Source organism: Topomyia yanbarensis, chromosome 3 (assembly GCF_030247195.1).
Source record: "Topomyia yanbarensis strain Yona2022 chromosome 3, ASM3024719v1, whole genome shotgun sequence".
NCBI lineage: Eukaryota > Metazoa > Arthropoda > Insecta > Diptera > Culicidae > Topomyia > Topomyia yanbarensis.
The window spans coordinates 381,712,340-381,729,457 of record NC_080672.1 but is presented as its reverse complement, the minus strand read 5'-3'; the positions used below and the strand labels follow the sequence as shown (position 1 = coordinate 381,729,457).

At 39.5% G+C, this 17,118-nt stretch overlaps 1 protein-coding gene across 9 annotated transcripts in view; it reads right to left on the bottom strand.

The window, feature by feature from the left end:
• Nucleotides 1-2,399: 2,399 nt before the first annotated feature.
• The window catches only part of LOC131692050 (guanine nucleotide-binding protein G(q) subunit alpha), an 82,957-nt gene continuing 68,238 nt past the window's right edge, over nucleotides 2,400-17,118 (bottom strand). For 6 of the 9 annotated variants that reach the window (XM_058978891.1, XM_058978889.1, XM_058978888.1 and 3 more), the window contains exon 9: nucleotides 16,425-16,634. In XM_058978891.1, coding sequence (XP_058834874.1) covers nucleotides 16,552-16,634 — 83 coding nt within the window. In that variant the 3' untranslated portion in view covers nucleotides 16,425-16,551. Of the gene's footprint in view, nucleotides 6,243-16,424; nucleotides 16,635-16,875; nucleotides 16,984-17,118 lie in introns of those variants that run through there. The other 3 variants (XM_058978894.1, XM_058978893.1, XM_058978887.1) reach the window with 1 other exon arrangement.

Below are 17,118 nucleotides of genomic sequence, written 5' to 3'. Positions count from 1 at the left end.
ACCAAAATGTAGCTGAGGTTTCAAACTAACAATTAGGACCATTGATCGATAAATTCTTTCACATCTATCCACCTAAAAGAGCGATTTGCTTAGGTAGGTCTGAATAGCCCCGGGTTCCCCTAATCAGTACGGAAGATGCCTAGAAAAAACATAAAATATTGATATTTGAAACACAGCTGTTTTGGGTTTTGTCCGGCCTCCGGCCACTGTGCGCAGTTCAGTTTACGAAACCAAAATATGTCAAAAAGATACCTAGAATTTCTAATAATGTGGAATGCTGGCACATTAATCGGAAGAATGGAATGCTTTGCTAGTACGCACGTTTTCCGTACACTGCAAGCAGAACCAGCAGCTAAACAACTAAAAATATCACTAAAGGACATGAAACTGGGAAAATCAATGTACAATAAATGTACCATTTAATTAACTATTTAACAGATAGCTTTCTTTCTTAAAATAAATAAATGTTAATTGATCGTAACTGTATTTCTGCTTAGCTTAGTTCTATTGATCGTAACTGTATTTCTATGTTATAAACTTAATTTACTGTACTTTACTGTCATTTCAATATGTTTCTCGGTTGACTGATTTTCGGTTAAATGGCATTCGGGTGAATGGCATTCGGGGTAAATAGCTTTCGGGCCAACGTGATTCCTGCAAATGTTATAGAATCCTAAGAACATTATTAAATTAAAGGCTTTTCGGATATTCTGCTCAAATAAGTGCTGTCATCTATTTTTCTATTATTTTTATTATATATTTAGTTTCTTATAAATTCCAGCCATTAGTTTACACAATTATATTATCATATTATTTATAATTATTTTTACTCATTATTTTCATTATCATTATTTTATTCTGCACTTCCACATTTCTCATGTTTTTCTTCACCTTTTGTATGTTCTTCCTTTTGCTTTGTTTAAATATAATTAAAAACATAAATATATATTTATTTTGTAGTGTTTCCATATCATAGATTATTTTTAATGTTGTTTATTTAATATTTTATTAAGAAAGGACTTTCTGAATTTTTTTTTGTTTGCTTCCTCAACTTCGGGTTTCTTTTTCTTCTTGTTTCTAGATTAGTTTTTGTTGCTTTAGCGAACCACGCTTTTGTTCCGAAATATGTCGTGTTCATTTAGCGGTTGTTTCTCTACCCGCATTGCAACTTTGTTGTGATTCTTAGTTCTTATTCACTGGTGGCCGAGCAGTTGGGTACGATAAAATCATTTGACGAAACGAGTGTTCACCGAGGAATAACAGATATTTAGAAAGTAATCTACGGTCACTTCTATGTAGTGGTGTAGAACATAGTTAGGAAAGTTGTCGAAATACAAATTTATATCATAATATATAGGCTCTCTCATTCGGTATGTTTCATATATGAAACAACCAAATTGCAAAGTTTAATCATTGAATGTAAGTATAGTTCAAGAAAGTCAACATTGAAGGGAAAATATTGCCAATCAAACAACATATCGTTATCGTGAATATTAGTTAGTCAGCTTAAAGAATGACACAGACAACGATTGATAATAAAGGCAGAAAACTTTTTTAATTGATACCTTCCGCTGGCCTTAATGAAAATTCTACACCGTCGAAACGTCAGAATGTACGATTTGGATGCACTCGTATTTTTTTCCGCATGGTAGTAAAATGTACAGGTTGAATCACTAGACTTGTTATAACCGTGTATGATTCAATTAGTTTTGTCACCATCATTACAGTAACCGACCTCCGGAGCCGAGATACGTATGATGTCTGCTGGTTTACTTGTTCTGTAGTGATGTCTGCTTCAGTTTCGATTCCGGTGCGCAGTAATCAAATGGGCGATTTGACTACGGAACAATGGGATCTAGCTACGTGTTTTGTCTGAAGTAACACTAGTTTTATTAAACTTTGTCTCGGGTAATCTATTTCAAACTTTGTATTACTTCACTTTTTAAAATTGTTTTTTTTTTTGCAACGATGTTTGTGCATGACACATAGTCACTAGTCCTGCAAATGTTTGACTTAGCAGTCGGCACCCTTTCGGGTTAGTAGTCCTTTTGGTTTTCAGTTTTTTTTTGCTACGAGATACATGAACGTTTTACAATCTTCTCGTTTATTGGTTAATCGTTTCCAGAATAGTTTTTCAAGATCTGTTGTTTCAGCAGATTCTGCTTCTTTTTGCTTCTCAATTGAATAATCATAATATATATTAGTAATAGCAAGGAGAGATTTTCTTTTGCGGGTAAATGATTTTTTGTTTGTTTTATGTTTACTTGTTTAGATTATTGATTCTTAATCAATCTACTTCATCTTAATGAACGCGTAAGAGAGGAGATTTCATTCTTCAATCATAATGGCACACAATACTAAAAAGACGCTTTACTCGAGTTTCCTCTGTTTGTCCTGTGCAGTTACCGCGCATTAAAAGGTGATTCATTTTCCAGCTGATAAAGAAGCAAGGAAAAGGCGTGATTTTTGTTATAGTTAGCAATGATTGATGATAATACATATAAAGGACGATAGATTCTACACTGGATCAACGTGGAATCGTGTGAAAAAACACAATTTTAAAATACGTTTTATTGAAAAGTATGTACAGGACTCGAATCGTCGAAAAACAGACAATGCGAAGTAAACCAAAAACATAACACACGTAGAATGATGTCGCGGGTAGGTATGTATCGTGCAGAAATGTCACCACTGATCTTGTTGTTCTCTTGACACGAACATAATTCGTTATATTCCTAGCTTCTTCACTGGGAACAATCACAATTAGATTTCACTTTGTTTCATTTGCGTTATTGGTTATAAAAACAAGCAATGAATACCAAACGAAAGGTTTTTTTTCTTGGTTCTGACAGTTCGATTTCGAACGATAAACCACTGCAAACAATCGATAAATGTGGATTACTGCCGTCATACGCATATACGTCCCATGTTTCTATGGGATTCATCTCATATACATAGGACTATTATGCGTGTAGATCGACAGTGTAGGAGAAGACAAACCTAGGATAATCGTGAAACTTCACCCATAACAATTTCACATGGTTGTTGAATTATCGGGCCAATCAAAATTATTTAATCTAACTATCTAAAGCCTATGCTGATTTTATTTTCCATTTATTTTTACGTACCGCAGAGAGGTTTTTTATCGTGTCGTACAAAATAGAGCAAAATGTCTGTTTTGCAATTACTTTTAGCTTGTTTCGTTGCTCTATGACTTCCCTATAAATAGTTGATTCCTTATTTTGTTTTTAAAGAAGAAGCAAATGTCTACGCATTTTTTCGATCGATATTTGCCTTGTTCGTCTTAGTGACTATTCTCTTTTTCATATTTTTTTGCTTGATTTTTGCCTAATCGAGTGGTGTGAAAACGGGTATTATGTGTAATACTAGACCTTTCTTGGTTGCCGTTGATCCTGGAGACATACTGCTATCATACGCCCCCCGCTTTTTTTTACTCCTCTGTAAATGTGTATGTGTGGCAAGCAAGTGTGAATGATCTGCATCGTTTTCCACATTGTTGTTTCAGCATAATTCGTAATTCATTTTGGTTCGGAAATTGTACGAAACAGCGCAATTTGAGGGTAGAAAAGCAGCACAAAATACTCATTCAAAGAACTGAAGTACAGGCCACTGTCGGTACGCGCACCAACTGGACTGAGTTATCAGTATTTTCATTTCTTTTTCTTTTCAGAATCTATGTGAAATATTTACACGTTTCTTCTGGTTTACTTGCAACCTCCACTGTTCGTCTTCTCGTATAGAAAAGATTCTTTCGGTTAATTTCAATTGTTTACCATTTAAGTTAATTATAAAATTATGAATAATATTACACATTAAAATGGGTTTATGCTTACTTTTTATGAAACAAAATTAGCCAGCGAATGTGGTCTCATTTTCGTTCCGGAAAATTGGTAGTACGAATTTGACTGATTTTTTCTTCTTCTCATGTTTATCCCAATGAAAAATAGCGAACGAGTTCTCAATAGGAACAATGCAGGAGAAGAACGATTCAAATAAAAGATAAAAACACAACAATAAAGGTATATACACTTAATTATATTCGTCGTGTGAAAAAAACACATCGTTAAAAACAAAATAAACCGTGAATAGAATGAAATAAGCGGTTATTATACATTATACAGTATTGTACATCGAATAATGGTGACGGCTGCGGGGTTGCCTAACAGTACGAGCAGCGAACATATGGATGCCGCTTTGCCAGCTGTTTTGCTTTTCTTTTTTCGAACGTAGAGGATTAGATCAAAGTTTAAACAATAAACAATATAAACCGTTAATGTTTAATACAAGTAATATGCGTAAATGATTATTATTTTATCTCACAGTCATAGTTACGTAAAAATTACAACTAAATTTTGGGACTGAACGGATTCTTCTGGGTGCTATCATTTGCCACTGCTGGTCGGTGTTAGTGTGTAATAAACGATGCTGCTAGCACCGAACAGCACAAGCCAGTGAACAGTGAAGATCCGGATTTAAAAACGCAACCATTTCTAAATACCGAGCTAAATACATTCAATTATGATAATGTGCTGAAAAATAATTCTAAATATTTGCTGAATAAATAGTTTTACGTTTTGTATATTCTCCTTTTATGTATATGTATAAATATATAAACATTTATCCTTTCTTTCAATGCAGTTTCGTGTACCTAGGTATGCGTGTATGCGTGGGTGTGCGGATTGTTACCTTGTTTTATTTTTCAGCGCATTACATGCACCACTGTGTAGTTGCAAAAAGTGCTAAATTATCGCCGTAAGTATGTACGTGTTGTTTGAACTATTCAATCATAATAAAAAAAAATAAACAAACAAAATCATCAAACGCGCAAAAAACGGAAGATATGTATGAAGAAAACAATGTACGATATAAAGAACTAATAATTTAATTTAAAACGTAAATTAAATAAATATAATCTAAACGATTCATAAAAAACAGAGAACTGTACAGACTCGAACATCCATCAACTCAAAGTGGTAAATTGAGGAAAGGGTTCAACAACAAAACAAAATAGAGTAAAAAAGCTATCGCTTCTATTACACTTTAGTATGTATGCACGGTGCACTCGTTTTCCTTGTTTTGAAATGATTTCTACTAACCTCAGTTTTCGTTTTAGCGTGTATCCTAAACGGTGATCCCTATTAGTTAAGAAATGCACAAAAACTAAAATGTTTCACTTTTTTTCCTTTCTTTAGTTTGTCAGTGTAAAACGAAGCGAATCTATCAATTTTTTTCATTATATAAAATGGTTGTGCTGGCATTGCATCATTATCACTAAAATACGACAATAATAGCCATTCCAAACGGGCGCGCGAAAGGAAACTTCCATTCCATTCTGATCTGCTGAAAAGTCTCGTTTCGTGAGCATGATGTGAATTTGGCGATAAAAGAAAGTGTCGAAATATGTATATATAAAAAACTGGCAAGTTATGGCTTAATCTCAATTTTCACTTTGTTTTTAATGTGTTCGATCGGTCTACAATGCAAGTTTGCTTCCGCCGTCTGAGTGCTACTTTTTTTGTTAATACATGGAAATTCATTTCCATCGAATCTGCGCTGTATTCTAGTCACTTTTACTCAATTATTCATTTAATGGTTGTGGGTATGCGTGATTGTTAACATCACTCTTTGACTTTCAATGTAAATTGTGTGCGAATATATTTGTCTTTCGGTAATATGCGGTAGTTTTTTTTGTTCTAGCGTATCGTTCTATTGTTTGCTGTACAGTAAAAGTAGCTTCAGTGTCCCTTCAACCAATCTGGTAGCAACCTGACTATTTGCTCATGCATTATAGCTGGTTTACCTTCGGCGGTGCCGTTTTGTTGTTGCAGTCGATGAAGAGGATGTGATTTTTTTGGCAACGAGGATCACACAGAGAGTAGTTTTTTTGTGGTGTTGTTCCCCTGTCCTGGTGATCTTTGGTTACATTGAAAGGGTCGTAGTGAAGGTGATGGTGAACATTGCAGCTATTTTATAGCTGCGGTTGTTGCTACTGTTACTACTATTACGACTACATCTACTGTTGCTTCCGCTGCTGCTACTGCTGCGGCTGCTGCAACTCGTACTAGGAAAAGAGTAGAGGCGGTGTTCCGGTACCAGCCATGCTGAAGACGATGACCATGGCGAAGACGATATTGTAGTTCAAACCAAATTGTACTCCTTTAGATTAGACTGCAGTATCGTATCCTTTACGGCAGCGAACACAAACCTAATGTTTTCGGTATCTGATTGGGGATTGGTGATATTATACATAGTTTGAGAAAGGATTGAAAAAATCAATATATCATGAAAATTTAATGTTTGTAATCGATAAATGCATTTTCCACCAGGTGTTAGTTACTATAATTTTCAATGATATCATTAAACGAAAAGTAATACTCAAATGAAATAAAATCTCAGCCGCGTAAATCTGTTAATTAAGCTGCATTGAAAAACCTTTGAAATCATACCAAATATCTCGATGCGTCTAATCGAGATTGTACCACTGATTTGGTTCAGTGTACTTTTACGGATCAGTTGGTTTGATTGCTCTGGATAGTTATTTTTGACTATTTTGTAAAATTCTAATCGTTTTTTTACCAATCGGTTTACTAGAGAAGTTTTATAGTATTTCCTGTTTGTTTTTGTATTGCGAAATAATAATCAGCGAAGAAAGCAATTGGTCAAAATTGTGCTACTCAGCCTACAAATACCCCTTCAACTGCAGCGCCCCCTGAATCTGATTGTTGGCAGAGCTGCGCACACTATGGTAACTCCAAGTAATCACTGTGCAAAGACCGTTAAATCGGAGGAAGACTTTATCAAATACATAGAGTTTTGGCAAAATGTCGTGCAGTACGGAAAACAACTAAATAAGTCGTTACTGAGAATTCTGTCGGAAAACCCAAATTTATTTTGGATTTGTAACAAATGTGTGGTTGACTGTATTCCACAAGTAGGCGGACAAGTCCATTATCTTACTCTGGACAGCTTATAGGCTATGGTATCCGGCGAGTTGAAGTAACTCAGCCAATAAAGGATTCTCTGGGTTCCTGCTTCCTGATTCAACAATCTCCGTGTCGAGGTTTGAATGGCTAGCGGGGATAAAATTTGCCAGTAGTGAACGGAGTATCGTGACCCTGACCTTCTCTGATATAGTGGGCATTTCGCTTCTTCGCAAGTCGTGAGACTCAAATAATGAGGCACGAAACTAAAAACTATCCAAGCGAATCTGCATCATTCGTAAGGAGCAACTGGAATCCTTTATCGAAGATTCACAAGAGAATATATAACCGTGACTTTAATTCAAGAACCATGGGCTTTGAAAAACAATATTCTCGGAATATCTACACAACGGGAAAGATAATATTTGACAACTAGGTTAATTTGGCACTATCTGGATCCCCCGCCACAGTCGAGCCTTTGCCGCCAGCATTCAACAGTCATCCCGTTCTTGTGGGTATGAATGGGGAAGGGGTATTTCAAGCAATTCTCGGCAAGTTTTTTTATTTAAATTGCAACTATACAACGACTAATGCGTTTCACGCTTCTAGGTTTTTTTTTTTTTTTTTATTTGTTTATTGAGATATGGTTGTTAGTTTAAAACATTATTTTTTCAGTTCGTTTCTAAATAAAATTTTAGCTCATCTGTATCTATATCAATATTACTTTGGTTAATATAATTAATATAATTTATAAACAATTTAAGCACTTTTACCCTAATATGTTTTGTTAGATTAGAAAGAGATGGTTTGATCAAATCCTCGAAACACAGTCGTCTTCCACCTGGATATATCGTCTCAAGCTTTAGTCTGAAGAGAACCCATGCCGCTCTTACTCTCGGGCACTCAGAGAATTTATGCTCCAGAGTCTCTATCACTACGTTGCAATGTACGCAATATTCATCGTCTGCTCTTCGAATTGTGCACATTAGTTGTCGATGTTCAGTTTTTCTATTAACCAACATATATAATGCTCCTCGTTGTGATGATGTCAGCTTCTGTGTAGATATGTTGTTCCAAACGTGTTTCCAGTTAACGGTCGGGTTGTCGCGTTCGACTTTCGGCGCTTCTGTTTGCTCTACGTAGTATTGGAGAAAATTACCGGCAGATAAATTATGTAGCAGATGAGCTGGCAGCTGGTAATAGGATTGGCGGACTAGCTTCAAGCATGGTATATCAGCTATTGGGACTGGTTGGTTAACAGCGTTTTGGAGGATCACAGCTTTGTAGAATGTCATGCACTCTATCTCTTGAAGATGACGATTGATTAAAAGCGCCTTGCACTTTTGAGCTGGAAGCTGGAGCTTTAATCCTCCCTTCTCGATACTTCGTGACAATTGTTGCATAGCAATCCGAGCTGGTACTCTGCTCCACAGAAACGTGCCCATCGTCGATGTCAGTTTTGCCGTATGAACGTTGAGCGGCACTAGGGTCGATGCTAAATACCAAATTTTGGATGTTATGAATGTATTGAGGAGCATTATTTTTTGATGAAGAGTCAGAACTCGCAATGAATGGAGCCAAACTAATCTAGAAAATTTGATGACTACATCATTCCAGTTTATGGATGTCATTTGTCGAATAGAGTTGACAAACGTTACACCTAGGATTCTAATTTGGTCGGTTGTGTGTAACCAAGGTACTTGCAATGCCAGTTCATCTACGAGCCCAACGTTAATTGCAGTCGTCTTGTTCCAATTGAGTTTCGCCCCGGCTAACTGCTCAAACCGAGAGAAAATGTCGCGAGTTTGCTCTATCCTGCGTGTTGATGTTACAATCATACTTATATCGTCCGCATAGGCCACCACTAGATCAGTGCCACATACATTTTCAAGTTCTCTCACTAGTGGAAGAAGATAGAGAATGAACAGGTGCATGCTGATTGGGCATCCTTGTCTGACCGATCGTTGGATACGGAATGAAGGAGATAGATGGCCATTTACTAATATACGGGATGAAGAGCGATCAGCTAATCGTGAGAGTAAATCCACAAACTGTGTGTTGAAGCCTAGTGATCTCATATTTCCATATAGGAATGAACGTCGTACGCGATCAAATGCATGGTCTAGGTCGAAGGAGATCAGCTTCCCCCGTTGTTTGTTTTTGATCATTTGGGCTATTCGATCTTTGAGAGTAAGTGTTGCTTGAAATATATTCGCGTCAGGGTTTGCACATTTTTGTGCGTTGCCTACAATCCGATGTCTTCTCATGACTGTCTCAAGTCTACCTTTCAGAATGCGTGTTAGTATCTTGTAATCAAAATTTAGCAGCGAGATCGGTCGGTATGCCCCTATGGTGTCTCCGGAATTCTTTTTTTTCACCATTACAATTATCCCGTTTACGAACTCAGATGGAAAGTTTTCAGTGAGTGCTTCATTGAGGATCAGATTGAGTTCTCTGTGTATCACATCGAACAACTTGTGGAAGAACTCTTTCGGGAGGCCATCTGGGCCCGGTGCCTTTCTGGATGCGCTCGCCCTTATTGCTGAGAGTATTTCTGCTGTTGTGATGTCGTTCATCATAGTTTCGTTTATCTCGTCGTTTTCTGGAATAATTCTCTCGCACCGAAAAACAGTTTCTGTTGGTTGATCTTCCCTCTCATTTTCTTTGTATAGTTCAGAGAAATATTTATATATATGCTCTTCTATTGCATCAGAACTCTCGAGAGTTTCGCCGTGCTCATTTTGAAGCTGAGTGATCGCTGTTCTCTTCTTAGTTCTCTCGCCTATCTGGAAAGTGGAGAGTGGTTCCCCGGATATATGCGTATCGTTGATCCGCATGAACATTTGTGTATGTGTTCGTTGGAGTGCAAGCATCTCTCCCTTCAACCGATTTATTGTTGTTAACATTCGAGGATTTTGATAGTAGTCGTCGTATGCCTGTCGAAGTTGACTGTAGAGTCTCTGGTGCTCAAGATGGTAGTTATCATAGGCAGTTTTCGATTTCCACCGAAAGAAAGACTTAGTCTTTTTCTTGGCGTAGTACATCCACCAGTTGATCCAAGACGGATAATAGCGCCGTTGTCTGGTCCAATATTGCCATTGATTACGGAAATCGTTGATATTTTCGGGCGTTAGGAGGTACGGGCGAAGTGACCAGAATCCGTAGCCTTGTCTTCTACCTAGATTGGGAAGGCAGATTCTCGCTGTGAGCGCTTTATGATCCGTGAATGAACACACATGTGTATCCGCCACTCTCAGTTGATCCCGAAGATTAGAGCTAATATATATACGATCTAATCTCGACATAGTGCTTTGGGTTATGTATGTGTATCCAGGAGTACGAGAGTACAATTTCTCCCAGACGTCGTGTAGTTGCATGTGGCGTACTAGCGTTTGAAGAGCTGTGCTTGTATTGTGTCCTGTTGCATCACATTGCCTCAGAACACAGTTAAAATCGCCAGCGAGAATTGTGTGTTCTGTCTGATGACGTAGATAGTATGGTAGTGTGGAATTAAAGAAGCGTTCTCGTTCTGCACGGAGAGCCGTGCCTGATGGCGCATATATATTGCACAGAGTGGTGTTGTGTATTCTAAGTGTAGTTATTCTACCATCTAAACTTTTTTCAACGTGTGAGAATTTTATATGATCTCTGAGAGCAATTGCTGTTCCTCGACGCGCGTGATCCACGTTGCAGATGATATTAAAACCAGGTAAGACCAACTGCTCGTTCTCCACCTCCTGCATAAAGATTAGGTCCAGGTCCAGGGTTCGAACGAAAGTTTGAAGAGCATTTATTTTTGTCGTGTTTGTAATCGTGTTAATGTTTATTGTAGCAATATTATAACTTATTTGGTTCTTTGTGAAGTATTCCCCTCTTGCTCCTGCAGGTAGTGTTTCATTTTCTTGCTCGCTTTTCGTCTGAGTGACCGTCTGCTGCCGTTGGAAGCGGAGGATCCATCGCTGTCCATGTCTACATCGTCATTTTTTCCAGTAAGTGCTGCTCTATGGAGAATATCTCTTCCTGCCAGTGTTGGTTGGAGGATCAGTTCGGAAGCTGGTGTTGCATCAGTGATCGCGCTTGTTTTCGTGTGGCTGTGTTCCTGGGGAATCTTGCTTGTATCAGTGGTTTTATTTTCTGCTCTCGTTTGGACTGTTCCAGAGGTGCTTGGATTCAGTGTTGTCGGTTTCGACGATTTTGGTTCGACGGGCTTCAGCACAGGTGAGTTTTGTCTTTGCCCGGTTTTGGTCACATTAGCGTATGTTTTCTTCGACTGGTCCGCCGTGAGCTTCTGGACTAGCAGCTTTTTGTTTTGTACACAGGATATTCCGTTATGTACAAACTCTGAGCAGTGCCTGCATGTTTGTTGCTGGCCGTAGTATGTAAGGAGAGTCGTTTCTCCTTCAACGGTAACAAAGGTTGGGATGTTTTGCTTGATCAACATCTTAGCAATACGGATCCCTGTCGGTATTCCTCCAAAGGCAAATGTTTCGTCCCACACTAACTCGTGAATCGAAATCACTTCACCGTACGCACTTAGAAAAGCCATGATTTGTTTGTTCGACACATCTTCAGACAAATCATGTAATTTGACATCTACTGCTCCATCTTCCATTTGGATCCGTATCGGGTATCGTTTTCCTTCGACTTCGATTTCGTGTTTGTTGTCATTTTCAGTGACCACTCTCTGTGCCACTTCGAGCTCAGAGGTTTTCACAAAAACACAACCAAGATTTCGGCTACACTGGATGCGTCTTACCTCCTCTCTCTTCAGACCAAGGTTGGTGCTAACAAAGACATGGATCTCTTCGAATGATGGTTTTTTCGGCACATTCGCAAAATCAACGCGGAAGGTATTTTCGCGTCGTTTCATGTCAAAATGTCCCAGCAACGCGATAAGCGCGGCGAAACCAGGGCTTGGCGATGCCCAACGAGCAATATGCTGTTAGGTAATTTCAACAAGTCTGTGGACTATCTTCCGAACGTAAGCTCTCGCGGTAAAGACGTTTACTCAGCTCAGAAGTAGAGCGCTAACTTCTCTAGTTCGTTATCTAGCTATCGTCGCAAGCTGCCCCCATCGTTACGCAACGCAGCTGATATGGTATACCTCGAATTCCCCGCCGCAGTCGATACAGTGATCGTCAGTCGTTCCGATTCCGTTCGTGATAGTGATTTAAGAACCTACCAACCTGCTTCAAAAGACAACATTGCTGCGCTCTCTGCTACTAGTACTGTCGACGTCACTCCAACCGAACCTGCTTCGTCCTGCAATAGTTTCGAATTTTACTACGAAAGCGTCGGTGGCCGTGGTAGCTAACAAATAGCCGTCATCAGCGGACAGCTATTTGTTAGCTATTACGGGCTGCTGCTATGACGTCCTCGCCATGACCGAGACTTGGCTTGCTAACCATACTCTGTCTCGCCAGGTGTTTGGTTCGGTATTTGATATCTACCGCTGTCACCGCAACGCCCTTAACAGCATAAGACATCAGATGGTGGGGTGCTTATCGCTGTTCGCATAAAAACCCGATTGATCAACGATAACCGGTAGACGTTACCGGTTATCGTAACGTCTACCGGTTATCGTTATCGGTTATCGGGTGGCTATCAGTGAAACTTGCCGATCGATTCCTGTGGAAGGGATCTCCCGACATGTCCCGCGTACAAACAGCGCGAAGACAATCTTAAGCGTTCCCTTCAGGGACGCTCTAAGCGATCTTTTGCAGAAATGCTAAAGATAGCTATGCCACCGGTCTATACGAACATCTATACTGACTTGTTTACAGACTAAGACGCCTGTGACGAACCCCAGGAGGGAACGCCTTCAACTGTGCCTAGAAGCAATAGAAAAAACGAGGAACACTTCTTAAGCTTCGGTGTAACGGCCAGAAGGTGTCCCTTTAAGGTACTCCGACAATAACAACTCGAGGAAGTACTGGTGCAAAACCGAAGCAGGTCGCTCCCGGTCTCAGAAACCTGAGCTCAGAAAAGCAGTTCCCAGCATTTACTCCAAGTGTTCCCATGCCTGAGCCGGAGAAAGAAACCAGCGCTGGATTAATAAAATTAATCTGACATTGTAGACCATATTTCTAGTTTTAAATATTTCTGACTCTCTTAAAAGAATCTTGAAAAGCTTTCTTCCGACAGTAAAAACATTTATGATGCAATTGACTGCAAAATGTTCTCTCCTTTCAACGATTGTATGCTTCGATGGCTAATTCATCGAACGAGGTCACGGATCTAATCACTGTTCTATAGTGGAGTTGCAGAAGCATTATCCCGAAAATCGATTATTTTAAAATTTTACTAAATTGTTTGAAATGCATTTACATTATGCGAAACATGGCTTACTCCAGAGAGACCTCAACTTCCATGATTTTAATATTATTCGCTTGGATCGACAAAACTCTTACGGATACGGGGTATATTTGGGGATCAAAAAGTGCTATTCTTTCAATCGAATCGACCTCCCCTCGACACCAGGCATTTAAGTTGTTGCTTGCCAGACCACAATTACTAACGGTTCAGGGCCACCGAATACAATACAATCCGGAAAAATAGAGTCGACACAAGAGCTTCCTCCGGAGGAAGAATACGGGTTCCTAACTGGCTTAATACTCGATACCGCGATTCAAGCTCAGACTAAACGCGTACCAGACGCCAACTCTCGCGGGCGTTCCCCCAACCCATGGTGGGACAAAGAGTGCTCAGACGTATACACGGAGAAGGCCACCGCGTATAAGACCTACCGGGACGACGGATTACCAGACAGCTACCGACAATGTGCGATGGCAGAAACGCGCATGAAGAGTTTGATGAAAGCCAAAAAACGAAGCTACTGGCGCCTGTTCGTCGACGGGCTAACGAGAGAAACATCGATGAGCACTCTTTGGGGCACGGCACGGCCCGGCGCTTACGAAACCGAAACAGTACTAATGAGAGCGTAGAATTTTCAAACCGTTGAATATTCGATTTTGCCAAGAAGGTTTGTCCGGATCACGCCCTGGCACAGAAGATCTACCGCGCCGCGACGTCAAACGAAAACGCGAACGAAACACCGTTTTCAATGGTGGAGGTTCACTTGCTCTCTTAACATGTAACAATAAAGCCCCAGGGATAGATAGAATCAAATTTAACTTGTTAAAGAATCTGCTTGTTGATATTTGTCATAAGTATCTTGAGGGTAAAATTTTCCCTCATGACTGAAGGCAAATGAAGGTCATCGCCATCCAAAAACCAGGAAAACCAGCCTCCGACCACAACTCATATCGACCGATTGCTATGCTGTCATGTATCCGAAAGTTGTTTGAGAAAATTATCTTGTTTCGCTTCGACAATTTGGTTGAAGCAAATGGCTTACTGTCAGATACACAATTTGGTTTCCGCAAAGATAAAGGGATGAACGATTATCTTGCGTTGCTCTCAACAGAAATTCAAATGGCTTATGCTAGCAAAGAGCAGATAGCATCGAAAGCCTTTCTGAGGAAGCTGCACAAGCATGTTCCGACTCTGAAAAACTTTTTGCTAAACTTGCTGTTTGAAAAACACATGAAAGTGCATGTTTTAGTTACATAGGTCTTCCCCAGGGCTCATGTCGCCCTTCTCTACAATTTTTACGTGAATGATATTGATGATTGTTCAATCCTGTACGGCAGCTTGCTGATGATGGTCTCTATTACAGGTCCCAAAGCCATCGATCTGCAAGGACCATTGCAAGATACCTTAGGCAGTTTGTCTGCTTGGTCCCTTCAGCTGGGTATCGAGTTCTCCACGGAGAAAACAGAGCTAGTCGTATTTTCAAGGAAGCGCAAATCAACGCAACTAGAGCTTCAATTAATGGGTCAGACAATAGCTCAGGTTTCAACTTTCAAATATTTCGGGGCATGATTCGACTCTAAAGATACCAGGGGATCTCACATTAGGTATCTGAAACAAAAGTGCCAACAATGGACCAACTTTCTCAGTACAATAACCGGGACCTGAAGGAAACCTGATCAGGTTATACCAAACAATGACATTGTCGGTGATAAAGTACGGGTGTTTTTGTATTTTGTAAATCCAGTATTGTTTTTTTGCGTATTGCTTTGGATTACCTGCACTCGACCCATACAAAGAGCCTAGGCGTGCTCGCGGGGGTCCTTCTGTTGAAAAATCGATTTTGGGACCAAATTTCGAGAGACTTGTCGAGCACAATTCTCAAACCCGATTTATATATTTGTACTTCGATGACATGGCACAAAACATCAATTCTTCTTCATATTATCCCAACCGTACCAACCTTTCTCATGCTTCTGATTCAACAATATTTTTCGACACGTCCCTGAAAGAAGATTCGTGGAATCCCAAATCACATACGCTCGTCGGCTCATGGGGCTACGCCACATCATTTTCTATCCAGTTCTGTCCGACTTAAACTACACATAGCACCAATATTTGAGTACTCTGCACATACGAATGGTTGCTTCCCAAGTAACAGGTTTTATGACGCTCTTAAAGCCCTTCTTAAAATGCACTTGTAGCATGCTATAAAACTAGAAATGCTACTTGGGCTTGCTTGCAAAGTAGCGCCGCTTCCGACGCTATAAATTTAAAAAAAAACTGGCCGCCACCCAATGTGACTACGGGCCTACGGCAAATCGCTTCCTTTCCGCTACCACTCAGTCGGACTGTATGCCAAGCGGGCTTATACCAAATGGTTTTATGCCACATGGCCTGACACCCTACAGTTGTACTAGTGTACCTATAGTTGAGCGCGTCCCATAAGATATCAGTGGGAAGTAGGACTTTAGGAACCAGTCTAGTGAACAAAACGATTTAAAATACAAAAAATTGCTTAATTTTAGCTTTAATATATTTCGTATGAAATATAGATTGAAAGCTTTCGATAGACATATTAACATAACCCACATGTCAATTATCCCTCATTGGACTGGTGTCGTCTACGGCCATGAAAACAAGACTATACTGGCGGAGGTGCAACATGCATGCAACGGCGGGGTACAGATGTAAAACGCAGTTTGGAGACATCGTGTGAATCACGAGCTCACAATTGCGGCTTGGAGAAACATCACGGCAAAAAATGGAATGGTTGCGGTAAACTGAGCGTATCATTAGGATACCAAACCGGTAAAAATGGTACGCCAAGCTAATTCGACAGATACAAATATGAGAGGAGCGCTGCAATTTAGGTGGATTCAGCTGAGCCAATGTGTTATTAACTCTTACAAAAAAATAAATAAATTTCACTAGTGTGGAAAATGCATTGATCTCTACGGTTTATTGTTCATCCAACAATAATGTGCTAAACCTAACACGCTATGGAATCTGAACTATCGCGTTTCAACTAATACTGAGTCTCGAAAGTACACAGTTGAAGGAAAGCAATTATTCAGCCACAACATTTGATTGAAGATAGTTCCTCAATGAGGTGATGTTAGTTGATGAGTGAGTGACCTTGGAAAATCAAATGAAGAAAAACATAAACCATGCGTGAAACATACAAACTTTATTAATACTAATGAGTTGATATCATAACTGTCCAATCCAATAGGATAAAATGAATAAACGGCAAAACATTAGAGGGTTCGGTAATGAAATGAAATACACAACAGAATCAGGCTAAATTAAATTCCTTCAGAGCAGTTTGCATTATCGTATCCTTGACGGCACAGAATACAAGCTTGATGTTTTCGGTATCTGTTATCCGTTTCGATTGCGTAGACGAAACAAAAATTTGACGTTTCCGTAAAAGCAGTCAATGTTAATAAAAAAAAGATAATTTGTTAGTCAAAAAAAAAAAAAAACGAATTGGCGCTTATATTACGACAAAGCATTCAACCAAAGCCAACTCACCAAACGATAAACTAGATATTATTGAATGAATGAAGGATCAGGGCGACGAGATGAAATAAATTCTAGCATGTTAGAACTAGCTTACCGGTTGCGCATGTGAAATGCGAATAGATAATCTTCTCCGAATCTGGGTTCAAGTCTACAAACATACGGAGTATAAATTCTCTGGCAGCTATTGCGTCTCTTTGTGGTCCTGGAAATCATTGTATGGTGAGGAATAGAATGAAAGGGTTTGCGTGTATCAGTAATACGTTTCTACTATTAGCAATAAGGGGCAGTATGTTACTAATAAGGAATAACGTTCTAGCGCGCATTTCTAAGGCCTCGG